General features: G+C 44.8%; 1 protein-coding gene across 7 annotated transcripts in view; it reads right to left on the bottom strand.

Moving 5' to 3' along the window:
• Positions 1-21,378, bottom strand: part of GPSM1 (G protein signaling modulator 1) — a 324,213-nt gene that overhangs the window by 209,841 nt on the left and 92,994 nt on the right. For all 7 annotated transcript variants that reach the window (XM_068249096.1, XM_068249099.1, XM_068249094.1 and 4 more), the window contains 3 exons: positions 8,747-8,968; positions 2,317-2,452; positions 2,086-2,228 (listed from right to left, as the gene is read on the bottom strand). In XM_068249096.1, the coding sequence (XP_068105197.1) occupies positions 2,086-2,228; positions 2,317-2,452; positions 8,747-8,968 (501 nt within the window). The remainder of the gene's footprint in view (positions 1-2,085; positions 2,229-2,316; positions 2,453-8,746; positions 8,969-21,378) is intronic.

A 21,378-nucleotide genomic window follows, 5' to 3' on the forward strand; every position in this document is an offset into this window, starting at 1 on the left:
ATCCATTTTCACACTGCATATCTGCGGTTGTGATGGGGTAATCCCCGTCTGGCAGTTGGTCAAGCCTGCTTGTTACCAGCCTTATAAAATCCCCCACTGAGCATTCAGTCTGGCTTTGCTCAGGAATCATTACAGGTAGTCCCCGGTTTACGAACACCCGACTTACGAACGACCTGCCGATACGAATGCTCGCCGACCCGCCGCGATGACGTCACACCGCCGGGGACTACCTCTTCTGCTGCCATTTTTTAAGCAGAGTAGGTGCAGGTGTCGGTGTAACGTCCCATCGTGCTGCCCAGAAGCTGCGCGGCCCGTCCTCTTGCTCCGTCCACTGTCCTCCCGGCGGCTTCACATGCGTCGCATAATGACGCATTAGCAGGTCCCGCCACTAGGGGGCTTCTCCTGATTGCGTCATTATGCGATGCATAAAAAGCCGCCGGGGAACAGTGAATGGAGCAAGAGGACGGGCAGCTCGATGGGACGTTACACCGGCATGGAACAGGTGAGATGTCCCCTTTCTGCGCCTACTCTGCTTAAGGAATGGGGGCACCCGACTTAAGAACGAATTCAGGTTACGAACGAACCTTCAGTTCCTATGTCGATTGTTAACTGAGGACTACCTGTATAGCTGAGTCTGTGTTCTCTGATGTCTTTTCAAGCCCAAGCCTGCCCCCTTCTGGCTCTGCTATAAAGACTCAGCTATAATGATTCCTGAGCAAAGCCAGACTGAATGCTCAGTCAGGGATTTTATCAGGGCTGATAACAAGCAGGCTGAGCAGTGAAGGATGAAACAGAGAGCAGGGTAGGTGTTTTCTCTAATGTTCCCACTGATATATAAGGTAAATACATGAGGGTGCTTCGTCTCTGGTTCACTTTAAGCGCGGGCAATTTTTAAAGTCGCCATAAAAGCGTGTGCGCAATGTTGCTCTATGTGAGTGATCTCACATGAGCAATGATTTGTCTTTCCGAGCGCAAAAGTGGCTCCAGCAACGTTTCCTGAGCGTCTGCGCTTCAATACAAAGTATAGATAATCGCTAAGCGCTGAAAAAAGCGCTTTGAAAAGCATTTTGGTGAGCGCAAATCGCTCTGAAACTGAAAGCATAGGGAAACGCGCTTTAAAAAGCGCTCACAAAAGTGCACAGCGCTTGCGATTTCGCTGGCGATTTATAATGTGAACAAGGCTTTAAAGTGGACCTGAACTCTTGCACAGGACAGAAGGAAAACACAGAGAATTGTACCCTGTGTGTATTTAGGGCTCGTTTACACTAAGGGCGTTTTTGAAAAAAATTTTAAGCGCTGCCGATTTTCAAAATCGCCCTGAAAGCACTTGTGCAATGATTCTCAATGACAGAGTTCACATCTGAGCGGTTCGTCTCTGATCCGCTCAGCAAAGCGCTGCCTGTACCATTTTTGAGGCGATTCCGCCTCAATGGAAGATATAGGAAAAACGGAAAATGTTTACAAAATCACTGCAGCGATTGCGTGAGCGTTAAGAATAAATACATTGCATTTATTCTTTTCCAAATCAAAGAGTGCACTTCCAGACTGACGTCAGGAAGTGAAGAAACGGAATCACTCTGCAAAAGCGCTTACAAAAGCGCTTAACAAAACCGTCCAACGCACAGAAATTGGAAAGAAAAATCGCCTCAAAAAATCCAACGCGAACGGACATGCGAGAGCGGAACGCAATGTGAATGAGGCCTTAGAGAGTTTAGTCTATCTAATTCACCCTCATCTATGACTAATCACATATGTAATTTGATCCCTCCGCTGTCTCACCTGACTGCCTTGGCAGAGCAGCTAATATATAAACACAGGATGTATAGCCCTATGTCTGCTTCCATGAAAGCAGGAAGTAGACACACTGCAGATTTATTGCAGGATGTGTATCAGCTGTAACAAAGATAAGTTCTTCTTTAAATGTTATTATGCTGTTGCTTATCTTTTAGAGCAGAGATGCAGTTCTGAGTCCAGGTCCACTGTAACGTGCATCTCCTCTGAGTCATTGCCCCTCCCTCCTGCCTGATTACCCCCGCAGCTGCAGGCTTTCCAGGCCCCCCCATGTGTCATAGCTGCGGAACTCACTCGTAGTATTCCGTGGCACTCAGTAGTGTCTCCTTCACCTCCTCCGACAGATCGCCCGGAATCTGCGGCATGCTCCAGGACAGCTGCTTTCCCTTGGCGTGGAAGACGTTGCCCGCGTTATACAGCGCCCGCGCCTCGCCCACCTGTGTGCAGCCAATGAGAGGGGAGAGGTCAGCTTGCCACATTCCCAGCATTCAGTGCAGTATAGGGGGGCATCAGCAGTGCCTGTACCTTGTCCCCCTGCTCCCGGGAGATGTCCAGATGTCTCTGACAGCAGGCGATGGCCTCGTCATACTGGCCCAGGACCTTCAGGGTGTTCCCAAGGTTCCCGCTGGCTTTGGCCTCTCCGATACGATCACCGATAGACCTGCAACCACCAGGAGAGGAACATCGAAATCTGACCAGATGATAAACTCTCCATGTGACATCCAAAAACATTCTGTATCATGTGTGCTAACAGCCCATACACCTCTCCACCTGCCACCACATCGGCCATCAGATAGATGCCTCCCTCGCTGAATCTGATCTATGGCCTGCCCACACACTGCAGACAGATTTAAAGAGAGTCTGAAGCGAATAAAATTCCCTTCTTTTAATATCTAGTTCTCTTTAGCAGTATGAGCAAAGATGAATCGCCGCATACACGCAGCTGAACAATGTATTACCCTCAAAATCCCAGAGCAAAGATCCACGACTTTCCAGGTCGCAGATTTTGCTGCCCAGGAGAGGCAGAGCTTTGTGCTGTAGCTCCGCCTCCATTCCAATCAATCTGCTCTGATCTCTGCCTCTCCCCGCCCCTCTCAGTGAAAGAAGACAGAGGGGCGAGGTCACTGAGAGGGGCGAGGAGAGGCGGAGATTGACTGGAGCAGAGGCAAAGCTACTGCACAAAGCTCTACCTCCTCCAGGAAGTACCAGAGGAGATTGGCCCAGGGATTTCGGAGGAGTTAAATACACTGTTCAGGCGCGGATGCGGCGATTCATCTTTGCTCATACTGCTAAAGAGGACTTCAGATCCTCTTTAAAGGACAACTGTAACAAGAGTGATATGGAGGCTGGCTAAATTTATTTCCGTTTAAGCAATACCAGTTGCCTGGCTGTCCTGCTGATCCTCTGCCTCTAATACTTCTACCCAAAGCCCCTGAACAAGCATGCAGCAGGTCAGGGGTTTCTGACATTATTGTCAGCTCTGACAAGACTAGCTGCATGCTTGTTTCTGAAGTAATTCAGACACCACTGCAGCCAAATAGACCAGCAGGACAGCCAGGCAACTGGTATTGTTTAAAAGGAAATAAATATGGCAGCCTCCTTATGCTTCTCATTTCAATTGTCCTTTAAAAAAGATTTCAGCAAGATTGGAAATTGTCCTAGTGTCCCTCCTCATGTGACGTCCCACCCCCCACCTGGGCCCGTTTTGAGTGTGAAAGGCTTACCTGCCACACCGGCTCCTCACCTCCTCCTGTGTCCGCCGTGCACCGGGGCCACCTGTATGCGCGGTGTCACCCGGCACAAGCACCGTACGGCAGTGGAGAGAGACGTCGGACACTGGAGGAGGCGAGTTGTGGCCCGACATGAAAGGTGAGCATGCAACACTCACCCCTGGGGGGAGGGGGGGGTGCGAGTGCTTTAGACTATGACTATAGTAGGATTAGATTGTGCGCCCCTCTGAGGACAGTCAGTGACATGACTATGTACTCTGTACAGTGCTGCAGGAGATGTCAGTGCTATATAAATGCATAATAATAATATGGTAGGACATTAGACTATGACTATGGTAGAATTAGAGTGTGAGCTCCTCTGAGGACAGTCAGTGACATGACTATGTACTCTGTACAGTGCTGCAGGAGATGTCAGTGCTATATAAATACATAATAATAATATGGTAGGACATTAGGCTATGGCTATGGTAGTATTAGACTGTGAGCTCCTCTGAGGACAGTCAGTGACATAACTATGTACTCTGTAATGTGCTGCAGAAGATGTCAGTGCTATATAAATACATAATAATAATATGGTAGGACATTAGACTATGACTATGGTAGGATTAGAGTGTGAGCTCCTCTGAGGGCAGTCAGTGACATAACTATGTACTCTGTAATGTGCTGCAGGATATGTCAGTGCTATATAAATACATAACAATAATATGGTAGGACATTAGACTATGACTATGATAGGATTAGATTGTAAGCTCCTCAGAGGACAGTCAGTGACATGACTATGTACTCCGTAATGTGCTGCAGGAGATGTCAGTGCTATATAAATACATAATAATAATATGGTAGGACATTAGACTATGACTATAGTAGGATTAGATTGTGCGCCCCTCTGAGGACAGTCAGTGACATGACTATGTACTCTGTACAGTGCTGCAGGAGATGTCAGTGCTATATAAATACATAATAATAATATGGTAGGACATTAGACTATGGCTATGGTAGGATTAGATTGTGAGCTCCTCTGAGGGCAGTCAGTGACATGACTATGTACTCTGTACAGTGCTGCAGGAGATGTCAGTGCTATATAAATGCATAATAATAATATGGTAGGACATTAGACTATGACTATGGTAGGATTAGAGTGTGAGCTCCTCTGAGGACAGTCAGTGACATGACTATGTACTCTGTACAGTGCTGCAGGAGATGTCAGTGCTATATTATTGCATAATAATAATATGGTAGGACATTAGACTATGGCTATGGTAGGATTAGATTGTGAGCTCCTCTGAGGGCAGTCAGTGACATGACTATGTACTCTGTACAGTGCTGCAGGAGATGTCAGTGCTATATTATTGCATAATAATAATATGGTAGGACATTAGACTATGACTATGGTAGGATTAGAGTGTGAGCTCCTCTGAGGACAGTCAGTGACATGACTATGTACTCTGTACAGTGCTGCAGGAGATGTCAGTGCTATATTATTGCATAATAATAATATGGTAGGACATTAGACTATGACTATGGTAGGATTAGAGTGTGAGCTCCTCTGAGGACAGTCAGTGACATGACTATGTACTCTGTAATGTGCTGCAGAAGATGTCAGTGCTATATAAATACATAATAATAATATGGTAGGACATTAGGCTATGGCTATGGTAGTATTAGACTGTGAGCTCCTCTGAGGACAGTCAGTGACATAACTATGTACTCTGTAATGTGCTGCAGAAGATGTCAGTGCTATATAAATACATAATAATAATATGGTAGGACATTAGACTATGACTATGGTAGGATTAGAGTGTGAGCTCCTCTGAGGGCAGTCAGTGACATAACTATGTACTCTGTAATGTGCTGCAGAAGATGTCAGTGCTATATAAATACATAATAATAATATGGTAGGACATTAGACTATGGCTATGGTAGGATTAGATTGTGAGCTCCTCTGAGGGCAGTCAGTGACATGACTATGTACTCTGTACAGTGCTGCAGGAGATGTCAGTGCTATATAAATGCATATTAATAATATGGTAGGACATTAGACTATGACTATGGTAGGATTAGAGTGTGAGCTCCTCTGAGGACAGTCAGTGACATGACTATGTACTCTGTACAGTGCTGCAGGAGATGTCAGTGCTATATTATTGCATAATAATAATATGGTAGGACATTAGACTATGGCTATGGTAGGATTAGATTGTGAGCTCCTCTGAGGGCAGTCAGTGACATGACTATGTACTCTGTACAGTGCTGCAGGAGATGTCAGTGCTATATTATTGCATAATAATAATATGGTAGGACATTAGACTATGACTATGGTAGGATTAGAGTGTGAGCTCCTCTGAGGACAGTCAGTGACATGACTATGTACTCTGTACAGTGCTGCAGGAGATGTCAGTGCTATATTATTGCATAATAATAATATGGTAGGACATTAGACTATGACTATGGTAGGATTAGAGTGTGAGCTCCTCTGAGGACAGTCAGTGACATGACTATGTACTCTGTAATGTGCTGCAGAAGATGTCAGTGCTATATAAATACATAATAATAATATGGTAGGACATTAGGCTATGGCTATGGTAGTATTAGACTGTGAGCTCCTCTGAGGACAGTCAGTGACATAACTATGTACTCTGTAATGTGCTGCAGAAGATGTCAGTGCTATATAAATACATAATAATAATATGGTAGGACATTAGACTATGACTATGGTAGGATTAGAGTGTGAGCTCCTCTGAGGGCAGTCAGTGACATAACTATGTACTCTGTAATGTGCTGCAGGATATGTCAGTGCTATATAAATACATAACAATAATATGGTAGGACATTAGACTATGACTATGATAGGATTAGATTGTAAGCTCCTCAGAGGACAGTCAGTGACATGACTATGTACTCCGTAATGTGCTGCAGGAGATGTCAGTGCTATATAAATACATAATAATAATATGGTAGGACATTAGACTATGGCTATGGTAGGATTAGATTGTGAGCTCCTCTGAGGGCAGTCAGTGACATGACTATGTACTCTGTACAGTGCTGCAGGAGATGTCAGTGCTATATAAATGCATAATAATAATATGGTAGGACATTAGACTATGACTATGGTAGGATTAGAGTGTGAGCTCCTCTGAGGACAGTCAGTGACATGACTATGTACTCTGTACAGTGCTGCAGGAGATGTCAGTGCTATATTATTGCATAATAATAATATGGTAGGACATTAGACTATGACTATGGTAGGATTAGAGTGTGAGCTCCTCTGAGGACAGTCAGTGACATGACTATGTACTCTGTAATGTGCTGCAGAAGATGTCAGTGCTATATAAATACATAATAATAATATGGTAGGACATTAGGCTATGGCTATGGTAGTATTAGACTGTGAGCTCCTCTGAGGACAGTCAGTGACATAACTATGTACTCTGTAATGTGCTGCAGAAGATGTCAGTGCTATATAAATACATAATAATAATATGGTAGGACATTAGACTATGACTATGGTAGGATTAGAGTGTGAGCTCCTCTGAGGGCAGTCAGTGACATAACTATGTACTCTGTAATGTGCTGCAGGATATGTCAGTGCTATATAAATACATAACAATAATATGGTAGGACATTAGACTATGACTATGATAGGATTAGATTGTAAGCTCCTCAGAGGACAGTCAGTGACATGACTATGTACTCCGTAATGTGCTGCAGGAGATGTCAGTGCTATATAAATACATAATAATAATATGGTAGGACATTAGACTATGACTATAGTAGGATTAGATTGTGCGCCCCTCTGAGGACAGTCAGTGACATGACTATGTACTCTGTACAGTGCTGCAGGAGATGTCAGTGCTATATAAATACATAATAATAATATGGTAGGACATTAGACTATGGCTATGGTAGGATTAGATTGTGAGCTCCTCTGAGGGCAGTCAGTGACATGACTATGTACTCTGTACAGTGCTGCAGGAGATGTCAGTGCTATATAAATGCATAATAATAATATGGTAGGACATTAGACTATGACTATGGTTGGATTAGAGTGTGAGCTCCTCTGAGGACAGTCAGTGACATGACTATGTACTCTGTAATGTGCTGCAGAAGATGTCAGTGCTATATAAATACATAATAATAATATGGTAGGACATTAGGCTATGGCTATGGTAGTATTAGACTGTGAGCTCCTCTGAGGACAGTCAGTGACATAACTATGTACTCTGTAATGTGCTGCAGAAGATGTCAGTGCTATATAAATACATAATAATAATATGGTAGGACATTAGACTATGACTATGGTAGGATTAGAGTGTGAGCTCCTCTGAGGGCAGTCAGTGACATAACTATGTACTCTGTAATGTGCTGCAGGATATGTCAGTGCTATATAAATACATAACAATAATATGGTAGGACATTAGACTATGACTATGATAGGATTAGATTGTAAGCTCCTCAGAGGACAGTCAGTGACATGACTATGTACTCCGTAATGTGCTGCAGGAGATGTCAGTGCTATATAAATACATAATAATAATATGGTAGGACATTAGACTATGACCATGGTAGGATTAGATTGTGAGCTCCTCTGAGGACAGTCAGTGACATGACTATGTACTCTGTAATGTGCTGCAGGATATGTCAGTGCTATATAAATACATAATAATAATATGGTAGGACATTAGACTATGACTATGATAGGATTAGATTGTAAGCTCCTCAGAGGACAGTCAGTGGCATGACTATGTGCTCCGTAATGTGCTGCAGGAGATGGCAGTGCTATATAAATACATAATAATAATATGGTAGGACATTAGACTATGACTATGGTTGGATTAGAGTGTGAGCTCCTCTGAGGACAGTCAGTGACATGACTATGTACTCTGTAATGTGCTGCAGAAGATGTCAGTGCTATATAAATACATAATAATAATATGGTAGGACATTAGACTATGACTATGGTAGGGATTACATTGTGAGGTCCTCTGAGGACAGTCAGTAACATGACTATGTACTCTGTAATGTGCTGCAGGAGATGTCAGTGCTATATAAATACATAATAATAATATGCTAGGACATTAGACAATGATTTACATTGGACAGTATTGGGCAATAAGGCATTATTATTATCTGTTATTTTCAGAGCAGCACCATGGAAGGTTCCTAACATCTGAAATCTGACAATCATCACACACACACACACAACCGTTATCTGCACAGATCTCCCTCACCTGGCTAGAGTCAGGTCATGCTTGTGATACTCCAGGGCTCTGGAATATTCCTTCAGGTAGAAGTAGGCATTTCCCAGCTGGCTGTAGATGGCGCTGAGCGTCTTCAGGTCTTCCGTCCCGACCTGCACGGCGGCTTCGAAGAAGGCGGATCCGGCCTTGAAGTCCCCGGCCTTGCAGAGACGCTCGCCCTCCAATGCTAGCTCCAGGCACGAGGCCTCCATCCTGCAACCCAGAAAGAGGAGAGGGTGAGACACGGCCGGAGGGAGGCCAAGGTGCAGGGCATTAAAGAGACTCTGAAGCCCCCAAATAACCTGTTTTTACTTTACAGACCTCTTTAGCATTAATGCCCTACCTGAAACGCAGCACATCCCCGCAGCTGAACGCTCAATTAATACCCTCGAAATCCTGGTGCAAAAATCCACGACTTTCCAGGTCGTGGATTTTGCTTCCCGGGGGAGGCAGAGCTTAGCGCAGTAGCTCTGCCTCCATTTGCGTCAATCTCTGCTGATCGCCGCCTCTCCCCGCCCCTTTCAGTGAAAGAAGACTGAGAGGAGCTGGAGGAGGCGGAGATACGTGCAGATTGAGGCGAGTAGAGGTGGAGCTAATGCACAAAGCTCTGCCTCTACCCGAAATTTGCCAAGGGGATTTTGGGGTGATTAATGGAGTGTTCAGCTGCGTGGATGCGGCGTTTCACCTAGGGTATTACTCTTTGCTGCATTCTGCTATATGTCACTACAGAGCCTCTTTACTGGATTACGCTATATGTCACTACAGGGCCTCTTTACTGCATTCTGCTATATGTCACTACAGGGCCTCTTACTGCATTCTGCTATATGTCACTACAGAGCCTCTTTACTGCCTTCTGCTTTATGTCATTACAGGGCCTCTTTACTGCATTCTGCTATATGTCACTACAGGGCCTCTTTACTGCATTCTGCTATATGTCACTACAGGGCCTCTTACTGCATTCTGCTATATGTCACTACAGGGCCTCTTTACTGCATTCTGCTATATGTCACTACAGGGCCTCTGAGGGCTCGTTCCCACTATCGCGAATCTGCATGCGTCCAACGCATGCAGATCCGCACATGTAATGCAAGTGGATGGGCCTGTTTCCACTGTAGCGTTGTTGAGGTGCGTTTTTTTCAGCATGAAAAAAACGCACAAAAGAGCCAACGATTTCGCCTGCGTCGGGAATCCGTGCGAATCGCCGCTAATGTATTTAATAGTAAAAACGCATGCGTTTGTTACATGCGTTTTTACCCGCGATTTCGCGTGCGATTTCGCACCTTTTTCAATTTTATTTAGCCCTGGCAGTGTCATGGTTAATTTCGCATGGCACCCTGCCATGCGAAATCGCATGCGAAATCGCGGGTAAAAACGCATGCGGAAACGTATCCGCATGCGTTTTTACAAGCGTAGGAATGCGGCCGAAATCGCGTCGCAACAGTGGGAACGAGCCCTTACTGCATTCTGCTATATGTCACTACAGGACCTCTTTACTGCATTCTGCTATATGTCACTACAGGGCCTCTTTACTGCATCCTGCTATATGTCACTACAGGGCCTCTTTACTGCATCCTGCTATATGTCACTACAGGGCCTCCTTACTGCATTCTGCTATATGTCACTACAGGGCCTCTTTACTGCATTCTGCTATATGTCACTACAGGGCCTCCTTACTGCATTCTGCTATATGTCACTATAGGGCCTCTTTACTGAATTCTGCTATATGTCACTACAGGGCCTGTTTACTGCATTCTGCTATATGTCACTACAGGGCCTCCTTACTGCATTCTGCTATATGTCACTACAGGGCCTCTTTACTGCATTCTGCTATATGTCACTACAGAGCCTCTTTACTGCATTCTGCTATATGTCACTACAGGTCCTCTTTACTGCATTCTGCTATATGTCACTACAGGGCCTCCTTACTGCATTCTGCTATATGTCACTACAGGTCCTCTTTACTGCATTCTGCTATATGTCACTACAGGGCCTCCTTACTGCATTCTGCTATATGTCACTACAGGGCCTCTTTACTGCATGCTGCTATATGTCACTACAGGGCCTCTTTACTGCCTTCTGCTATATGTCACTACAGGGCCTCTTACTGCATTCTGCTATATGTCACTACAGGACATCTTTACTGCATCCTGCTATATGTCACTACAGGGCCTCTTTACTGCATCCTGCTATATGTCACTACAGGGCCTCTTTACTGCATACTGCTATATGTCACTACAGGGCCTCCTTACTGCATTCTGCTATATGTCACTACAGGGCCTCCTTACTGCATTCTGCTATATGTCACTACAGGGCCTCTTTACTGCATTCTGCTATATGTCACTATAGGGCCTCTTTACTGAATTCTGCTATATGTCACTACAGGGCCTGTTTACTGCATTCTGCTATATGTCACTACAGGGCCTCCTTACTGCATTCTGCTATATGTCACTACAGGGCCTCTTTACTGCATTCTGCTATATGTCACTACAGGTCCTCTTTACTGCATTCTGCTATATGTCACTACAGGGCCTCTATACTGCATTCTGCTATATGTCACTACAGGGCCTCTTTACTGCATTCTGCTATATGTCACTACAGGGCCTCTTTACTGCATTCTCCTGTGTGTCACTACAGGGCCTCCTTACTGCATTCTGCTATATGTCACTACAGGGCCTCTTTACTGCATTCTCCTGTGTGTCACTACCGGGCCTCCTTACTGCATTCAGCTATATGTCACTACAGGGCCTCTTTACTGCATTCTGCTATATGTCACTACAGGGCCTCCTTACTGCATTCAGCTATATGTCACTACAGGGCCTCTTTACTGCATTCTGCTATATGTCACTACAGGGCCTCTTTACTGCATTCTGCTATATGTCACTACAGGGCCTCTTTCCTGCATTCTGCTATATGTCACTACAGGGCCTCTTTACTGCATTCTGCTATATGTCACTACAGGGCCTCTTTACTGCATTCTGCTATATGTCACTACAGGGCGTCTTTACTGCATTCTACTATATGTCACTACAGGGCCTCTTTACTGCATTCTGCTATATGTCACTACAGGGCCTCTTTACTGCATTCTGCTATATGTCACTACAGGGCCTCCTTACTGCATTCAGCTATATGTCACTACAGGGCCTCTTTACTGCATTCTGCTATATGTCACTACAGGGCCTCTTTACTGCATTCTGCTATATGTCACTACAGGGCCTCTTTCCTGCATTCTGCTATATGTCACTACAGGGCCTCTTTACTGCATTCTGCTATATGTCACTACAGGGCCTCTTTACTGCATTCTGCTATATGTCACTACAGGGCGTCTTTACTGCATTCTACTATATGTCACTACAGGGCCTCTTTACTGCATTCTGCTATATGTCACTACAGGGCCTCTTTACTGCATTCTGCTATATGTCACTACAGGGCCTCCTTACTGCATTCAGCTATATGTCACTACAGGGCCTCTTTACTGCATTCTGCTATATGTCACTACAGGGCCTCTTTACTGCATTCTGCTATATGTCACTACAGGGCCTCTTTCCTGCATTCTGCTATATGTCACTACAGGGCCTCTTTACTGCATTCTGCTATATGTCACTACAGGGCCTCTTTACTGCATTCTGCTATATGTCACTACAGGGCGTCTTTACTGCATTCTGCTATATGTCACTACAGGGCCTCTTTACTGCATTCTGCTATATGTCACTACAGGGCCTCCTTACTGCATTCTGCCATATGTCACTACAGGGCCTCCTTACTGCATTCTGCCATATGTCACTACAGGGCCTCTTTACTGCATTCTGCCATATGTCACTACAGGGCCTCTTTACTGCATTCTGCTATATGTCACTACAGGGCCTCCTTACTGCATTCTGCCATATGTCACTACAGGGCCTCCTTACTGCATTCTGCCATATGTCACTACAGGGCCTCTTTACTGCATTCTGCCATATGTCACTACAGGGCCTCTTTACTGCATTCTGCTATATGTCACTACAGGGCCTCCTTACTGCATTCTGCCATATGTCACTACTACTACTACTTTTTTTAAACACCAGTTCATCAAACACAACCCAATGTCATATCCAGTAGCGCTCCATATTGTCTCAGCAATGCCTCTCTTCTCTGATGTCATCACAACCAGCCCTCCATTCTCAGCAAAGGTTCTGAGGCTGGTTCTAGTGACTGCTGCTAAGTAAGGACGGTCAATGAGATGCGTATAATTCTGAGTTGATGCAAGTTTTATCCTTATTTTATGCAAATATAGGCAGCTAGCCAATGGATGAATCAAATATCCAGCCGCTACATTGGGACCGGTATCCAAGCTGCCGTATGTGCACAAATTTACCCAACGGAGAATTACTAACATCTCATCAGCTGTCTTTACAGACAACCAATCAGCAACAAACCTCAGTGGAATCCATGGATCTTCAATTGCCTCTGTGATGTTGTATATAATATAGCAGCCATTTTTGAAGGTGTATCTCGTGGAAGCCATATTGTTTCATTTTATGTCTGCTGTGCACTATCTCATATGTGTATGTCTGTTAGAAGCCAGTCTGGCAGCAGGCTTTGGAAATAATTGTCACCTGGACACTGAGTAAAGTAGGAAGCAATCTTAAAAGGGGACATCTGCATCTTTCTGTGAATCTAATATGAATAGACCAGCTAAGCTGAATAGGCCATGGACACCTGGACATTGTGCTAGCCTCCAGCAAGGAAGCAGGTAATTAAATAATGACCCAACCATTGAAATGTGCATATCACAGCATGCTGGATATTACAGAGCTCTTTGAAAACCTTGATAAGGAAATTAGATTAATTCTGGATCTGAACATTGGATAGCCTAGGCTACACACCTTCCTGTAAAAGTCAGCATGGAAGATTCAGAATTTGTCTTCTCCTGAAGGTAGCGCTGTGCTAGAGAGGTCCCCGATTCCAGATCAGAAACCGTGTCCTTCCACGACCAAGTTGGACTTTTGCACTGGTTTTGATTTCTGTTTTTATTTTTGCAAACTGTCTTGTGGTGTGCTTTTGTAGTTTTTACTGTGTTTTTTTGTAAATATTTTGTATATATTTCTTTCTGCACAGTTCCACTTTTTGGAATATGAAATCTTTATTTAATAAGCCTGACTTCTGATGTACTAGCAGAGCTCGCATTCCTAGAGAGACACTGCAGTGTGATTTGTGTTACAAGTTCAGTGTCTGATTGGATGCTTGGTTTGTACACCGCTACCGTGTGAGAGTTCGTGTGTGTGTGTGGCGTTTTCGTATTTTGGCCTAAGCGCGAAGCTGATCCAAATACGAAAACGCTGGACTGAGTGCGGGCCCTTCGACAGCAGAGTGGGAATTGTTGAAGTGTCTAGCAGTTGCTAGTGGTGGCAGAGTGTGTGCTGTGAGGGGCGACAGCCTTGTCTTAGCTTGAATAAAGCTGCTTCCCCTCTCGATCTGGTCGAAACGAGAAAACCCCCAGTCGGGAACTGTCTCTGCAGGCTTGCGGTGGGGCCGGTTCCTGACAACCTCCTTTACGTTGCCCCTTGTCCCTGCGCATAAACAGAATTATTTTACAGATGCCCTGTAGTGACCCATAGCTGAATGTCAGTTATTCAGGTGTCAGCATCAGAAACACTGATTTTATTATTACTATTATCCTATATAATAAAAGGCAAGTGTCTCTGCGTCCCATGTCTCTGTGTCAGCGCTTTTTTGGTCTGCGCATGTGCAGGGATGCAGGGACACTGCCGAGAGCTGGGGGGAATGAAGCGAAGGAGTGGAGGATGGATCCAGGAGGAGGCGGGCGCGGGCGTGGCGCGGCTAATTAAAGGAGGAGAGAGCGAACAGTGCTAGTGGGGGTTTGCGGCCACTGCCTAGTGCCCGTTTTTAAATGGGCTTTAGGCCTAGTTGATTTATAAAGCGCCAACATATTCCATGGTACTTTATCTATATATTGCCCTATATTATATGTAGCCCTGCCCTTAGTGATGCTTCGCTTACACTGATTAGCTACATGGAAATCTCCTCCCATTTTCTGCACTGGCTTTGTAATTCTAAGAAACAAACATTCCACAGAGCTGCACCTGACAGTACTAAAGACATCGTCACCATGTGATAAATGTCAGAATGTAAATCAGGGAGAGGAAAGATTTTGCGATGGGAAAACACTGACTAAATCATGTAACATTGTACAAAAAAAAAAAATAATAAGCAGTGTTCTTCATTAAGTTATTTTCACTACAGGTCCTCTTAAAGGGAACCTTAACTGAGAGTGATATGGATTTTTCCTGTTAAACAATACCAGTTGCCTGGCAGTCCAGCTGATCTCTGTGGCTGCAATAGTGGCTGAATCACACCCTGAAACAAGCATGCAGGTAATCCAGTCTGACTTCAGTCAGAGCACCTGATCTGCATGCTTGTTCAGGGGCTGTGGCTAAAAGTATTAGAGACACAGGATCAGCAGGCGATTCGGGCAACTGGTATTATTTTAAAAGGAAAAATCCATATCCTTCTCAGTTTAGGTTCCCTTTAAAGTAAATGGAAACTTTTTGACAGCAAAGCAATTAAAATATTTCAGTGCGGTCTAAAAATACTGGCCAGAGTTCTCCGGGGTCAAACATTCGCATGTCCTCCCACCGGGGTCCGCAGAAAGAGGCCGCTCATAATTCTGACCCTGGGGACTCAGACGTCATTCTCCAAAACTCATTCCGAAACTTCAAATTAATAAAAACACAAGCTGAGTGCAAAACTCTGTGTCTGCGCTTCAGACGTGCCTGCTGCATCCACAGAGGAGAGATTATCCCAACCTGTCCCAGCAAAACAAACACTGTACAGGGGAAACGCAATGACATACATTACAATGCAGTATATCAGTCAGGATGCCCACTTTTACGGCAATTTTCCTGCTTTCAGCATTGGAAACACTTCCTATATCTACGTATAAATTGCTGTATATTGGTATTTAGCCCCGCCCTCCCAGTTATGCTTAGCCTAGGCTGTTTAGCTATCCAAAATCCTCCCCCGATTTGAGCATTAAGGGAGACCAGAGCTCTTTTCTGCTGGCTTTAGAACTCTCAGTACACAAAAACTATCCACAGACATCACCTGACAGGACTAACGATGTTACCACCTGTGATAAATTTCAGAATGTAAATCAGGGAAAGGAAAGATTTTATAATGGACAAACACTAACTAAATAATTTATAAATAAATATTGCACCAAAAATAATCAATTTTATTCATTGTTGAAGTGGGATATTTCATTACAAAACTTTCTAGGTCGATTAACACTTTACCGCCAAGAGCCATTTTCCCCAGTCAGCGCTCCTCCCTTTAAATCACCAATAACTTTATCACTCTTCTCACACCTAAATGATGTACATCTTGTCACAAATTAGGCTTTTTGTGGGTGATACTTGTTTTCAGTAATGACTTTATTTTCTATGCATTTTATAGGGAAAAACAAGAAAAAATACACTATTTATCCAATTTCATTCCCTATAGCTTTAAAGTTTGCAATGCTACTATAAATAAAACCCACACATTGTATTTGCCAGTTAGTCCCGGCTATCACAACATTTATATTATGTTCCTAGTACAAAGTATGGCGGCAATATAATATTTAAAGGTAGCAAATAAAGATGATGAAATGTTGTTAATTATGGGCCACATAAAATGTTGATGCAAATGGTATGCAGGCTTGGTATTGTGCCTATTAAAGGATAACTGTAGTGAGGGGGATATGGAGGCTGCCAAATATATTTCCTTATAAGTAACACCAGTTACCTGGCAGCCCTGCTGATCCTCTGCCTCTAATACTTTCAGCCATAGACCCTGAACAAGCATGCAGCAGATCAGGTGTTTCTGACATTATTGTCAGATCTGACAAGATTAGCTGCATGCTTGTTACTGGTGTGATTCAGACACTACTGCTGCCAAATAGACCAGCAGGGCTGCCAAGCAACTGGTAATGTTTAAAAGGAAATAAATATGGCAGCCTCCATATTGCTCTCACTACAGTTGTCCTTTAACCGCTTGCCGCCCGCGTCACGCCAGTAGGCGTGGCCGCGGCGGCAGCCCCAGGACCAGCTAACGCCAATTGGCGGAAAGTCCTGGGGCAGCAGTTTACAGGAGATCGCGCGCATAGTGCGCGCGCATCTCCCGCTTGGTGGGCGGAGCTGAGCTCCGCCTTCAGTCTCTGAGCGGCGATTGCCGCTCGGGAGACTGTTACACGGCGAAACCGCCGTGTATTTACATGTGCAGCGCTGCGATCAGCAGCAGCGCTGCACTGGGGACAGCCGTGTGACACGGCTGTCCCCATGGGGGACAAGAGAGCGATCGGCTCTCATAGGCAGAAGCCTATGACAGCCGATCGCCGTGATTGGCCGGCTGGGGGGAGGGAGGGGATTTAGAAAAAAAAAAGAAAAGAAAATGTGCAAAAATATTAAAAAAACAAACAAACAAATATTTATAAAAAAAAAAAAAGTAAACACAGGGGGGGGGGGCGATCAGACCTCACCAACAGAGAGCTCTGTTGGTGGGGAGAAAAGGGGGGGGGGGGGGGATCACTTGTGTGCAGAGGTATACGGCCCTGCAGCTTGGCCTTAAAGCTGCAGTGGCCAATTAATGTAAAATTAGGCTGGTCACTAGGGGGGTTTACCACCATGGTCCTCAAGAGGTTAAGAAAACTTCAGGAAGTGCCTTTGATTGGTGCATTTTCACGCTGCATGCAAATTGCATTACAGTGGCATGCTAGCCAGAATTCTGAGCATCTTGCTGATCACCTAAAGTCAACATAAGAATTAATAAGAATTAATGACAAACTGTAACCCAGGATTGACCTTCATCCCAATCAGTAGCTGATACCCCCTTTATCAGGAGAAATCTTTTCCTTTTCTTGAATAGATCATCAGGGGGGGTCTGTATGGCTAATATGGTGGTAAAAACCCCTCCCACAGTGTGATGTCAGGACCAAGGTCCTGATAGTTTGCTTTCTGTGAACCTCGTTGCATTGTGGGAAATAGCAGCTTTTTCCAACTGCCAAGCAAGCAGCATCTCCCTCTGTGCATAGAACCCTCAGTGATGAACATTCCGTACAGATCACCTGGCAGCACCAGTGATAAATATCAGAATGTAAATCAGGGAGAGGAATGATTTTACAATGAGCAAACACTGACTGAATAATCTATAAATGAATATTGTAAACAATAAGCAATTTTATTCATTTTATCATTTTCACCACAGGTCCTCTTTAAACTCTAAACGTTTTGGAATTAAAGTAAGTTATGAATGACACTATAATCCAGAGAACCTTATTTGTCATCAAAGTCAGACAATAATAATGGTGCTGCTGAACTGCATCTGTCAGCGTCTGATGTGACTTCCTCGCTATGGAGGGTTCCGGATAATCTGCGCTCGCATCTCTTGCCCGCTGGTTTCCGCCAGATAAAGAGGATAAGACAGAAGTGATCATACTTCCTGCGCTCACATCCTTGTGTGAGGAACGCAGAGCGCTGACACAGATAACACAGCGTCCCAAGCCTGGCACACAGCGAACGCCTCATTCTCATACAGCACTCATCGCAAACATACTACCTCCATGTACATCACTCAGCACAGAAAGTTCTGGTGTTGGAGATACAGGACTGAACATTTCACCCTTGTCAACTATCTGCCAAGACATGCCTTGTATACAGCTCAAAGTGAACCAGAGATGAAGCACCCTCACGTATTTACCATATATATCAGTGGGAACATTAGAGAAAACACCTACCCTGCTCTCTGTTTCATCCTTCACTGCTCAGCCTGCTTGTTATCAGCTCTGATAAAATCCTCGACTGAGCATTCAGTCTGGCTTTGCTCAGGAATCATTATAGCTGAGTCATTATAGCAGAGCCAGAAGGGGGCAGGCTTGCGCTTAAAAAGACATCAGAGAAGACAGACTCAGCTATAATGATTCCTGAGCAAAGCCAGACTGAATGCTCAGTCAGGGATTTTATCAGACCTGATAACAAGCAGGCTGAGCAGTGAAGGATGAAACAGAGAGCAGGGTAGGTGTTTCTCTAATGTTCCTACTGATATATATGGTAAAATACATGAGGGTGCTTCCTCTCTGGTTCCCTTTAAAGCGGACCTGAACTCAGAACTTCCTCTCTGCTCTAAAAGATGAGCAACAGCATAATGACCTTTACAGAAAAACGTTTCTTTGTTACAGCTGACACAAATCCTGCAATAAATCTGCAGTGTGTCTACTTCCTGCTTTCATGAACGCAGACATAGGGTTAACATCCCGTTTACAAATTAGCTGCTCTGCTAAGGCAGAGGGGATTCCTGAGCTGACACAGCTGAGAGATCAAATTATACTTGTGATTAGTCACAGATGAGGGGGAAGCAGACAGGCTAAACTCTCTGAATACATACAGGGTGCATTTCTCTGTGTTTTCCTTCTGTCCTGTGCAAGAGTTCAGGTCCACTTTAAAGTGGCCATAAGTTTAGCGATATGGCTGCGATATTGACCGATAAGATCATTTTATCGAACGAGAGAGATTTGAGTGTTCCAGTACGCACAATCATCATTAGTTGACCGATGTCTGAGTGAATCGCGTCGATGTGTCAATCGAACAGGATGGAAGATATCGGTTGATTGTAAAGGAATGGAGTGCTGCTCACATTCTTATTATTTTGTATTTTTATAGCGCCGACATCTTCCGCAGCGCTGTACAGAGTATATTGTCTTGTCACTGACTGTCCCTCAGAGAAGCTCACATCTCTAATCCCTACCATAGTCATATGTCTATGTATGTATCATGTAGTGCCTGTATCGTAGTCTAGAGCCAATTTAGGGGGAAGCCAATTTACTTATCTGTATCTTTTTGGGATGTGGGAGGAACCGGAGTGCCCGGAGGAAACCCGTGCAGACCCGGGGAGAACATACAAACTCCTTGCACATGTTGCCCTGGCTGGTATTCAAACATGGGAACCCAGCGCTGCAAGGCGAGAGAGCTAACCACTACACCGCCGTGCTGCCCGATTTCAGGCAACAAAAAAAAATATTTTTTGATTCATAGAATGGAGGCATGAGTCAGAGCGATTAGTGAAGGGGAATCCTTGCTTGCAGTGTGTGGCCCACTAGCCGGTCGACTTTCGACCTACCACACTTTAGGGATTGCCCAATATCTGACGAGACACCCAGTGTCGCTCAGAGAGCCCCAGGCTAATAACTATTTTTCACAACCTTTGATAGCCATCTACCTTTTTGGGTAAGATTTGGGGGGGGGGAAGGGGTACTAGCATCAACCAAGCCCCTAGTCTTTCTCCAGGCCCTAGGCACCCGCCTAACTTGCTCCAGTGATCCAGTTCTGAGCTTATAGATCCAAGGAAGATGTTCATGTTTTGTAACCTGTAAACACTCATCACACTGTCAAATGATCTCAAGGACGCACTTGCGCAGACTGTAAAGCTGGCGTTGGTTCTCAGGGTATTCTGGGACTTGTAGTCCGCAGGCTGCCAGGCAGGTCTTCAATAGCAAACTATGAAGAGGGAAAACTGCAGCCGATGTCTTTCCCTGCGTCACAGGAAATCAGAGTCAGTCCTGAGCCTCTCGCAGGCCGGATACTTTGCATAGGTCAACCGCTCTTTCCATAAATTTGCATCGGTTGGCTACATGCGGCACCGCTGGCCGCGATCCAGGATATCAGGCTGCAACGCACCCACCGCACAATAACCGCGACCGCTGGAGGTGATATTAAAGCGGACCTGACCTCCGAACTTCCTCTCTGCTCTACAAGATAAGCACCAGCATAATAACCTTTACAGAAAAACATTCCTTTGTTACAGCTGATACAAATCCTGCAATAAATCTTCCGTGTGTCTACTTCCAGCTTTCATGGAAGCAGACATATTGTTAACATCCTGTGTGTACATATTAGCTGCTCTGCCGTGGCAGCCAGCTGACACAGCTGAGAGATCAAATTACACTTGCAATTAGTCACAGATGAGGGGGAACTCTCTACACCCTAGGTTCTCAACATGCGGTACACGTACCCCAGGGGGTACTTCTAATGGTTCCAGGGGGTACTTCGGCTTGATATAATTAACCAAGTATAACAAATTTAGAGTTTTAGAAAATGATAAATCCTATATTAACAACACCAAATTAGTATTTTAGCTAATTAGAAGCAATAGTAAATGCTTGGAAATTGTTTAGAACCAATGATTATGTACTATGATTAAACATATATTTGTCAAGGGGTACTAGAGATAATGTTTACTATGGCAGGGGGTACTTGGTGAGTACAGGGATTTAAAGAGACTCTGAAGCGAGAATAAATCTCGCTTCAGAGCTCATAAATAGCAGGGGCATGTGTGCCCCTGCTAAACCGCCGCTATCCCGCGGCTTACCGGGGGTCCCTTCACCCCCAAAGCGACCACTGCAACACTTGGTCGCAGATTTGGTCGTGATTTATTGCTTCCTGGAGGCAGGGCTAACGGCTGCAGCCCTGCCTCCAGTCGCGTCTGTCAGCGGCGCATCGCCGCCTCTCCCCCGCCCCTCTCAGTGAAGGAAGACTGAGAGGGGCGGGGGAGAGGCGGAGATACGCGCTGACAGACGCGCGTGGGGCAGGGCTGCG

The sequence above is a fragment of the Hyperolius riggenbachi genome, chromosome 8, assembly GCF_040937935.1.
Source record: "Hyperolius riggenbachi isolate aHypRig1 chromosome 8, aHypRig1.pri, whole genome shotgun sequence".
NCBI classification, from domain to species: Eukaryota; Metazoa; Chordata; class Amphibia; order Anura; family Hyperoliidae; genus Hyperolius; species Hyperolius riggenbachi.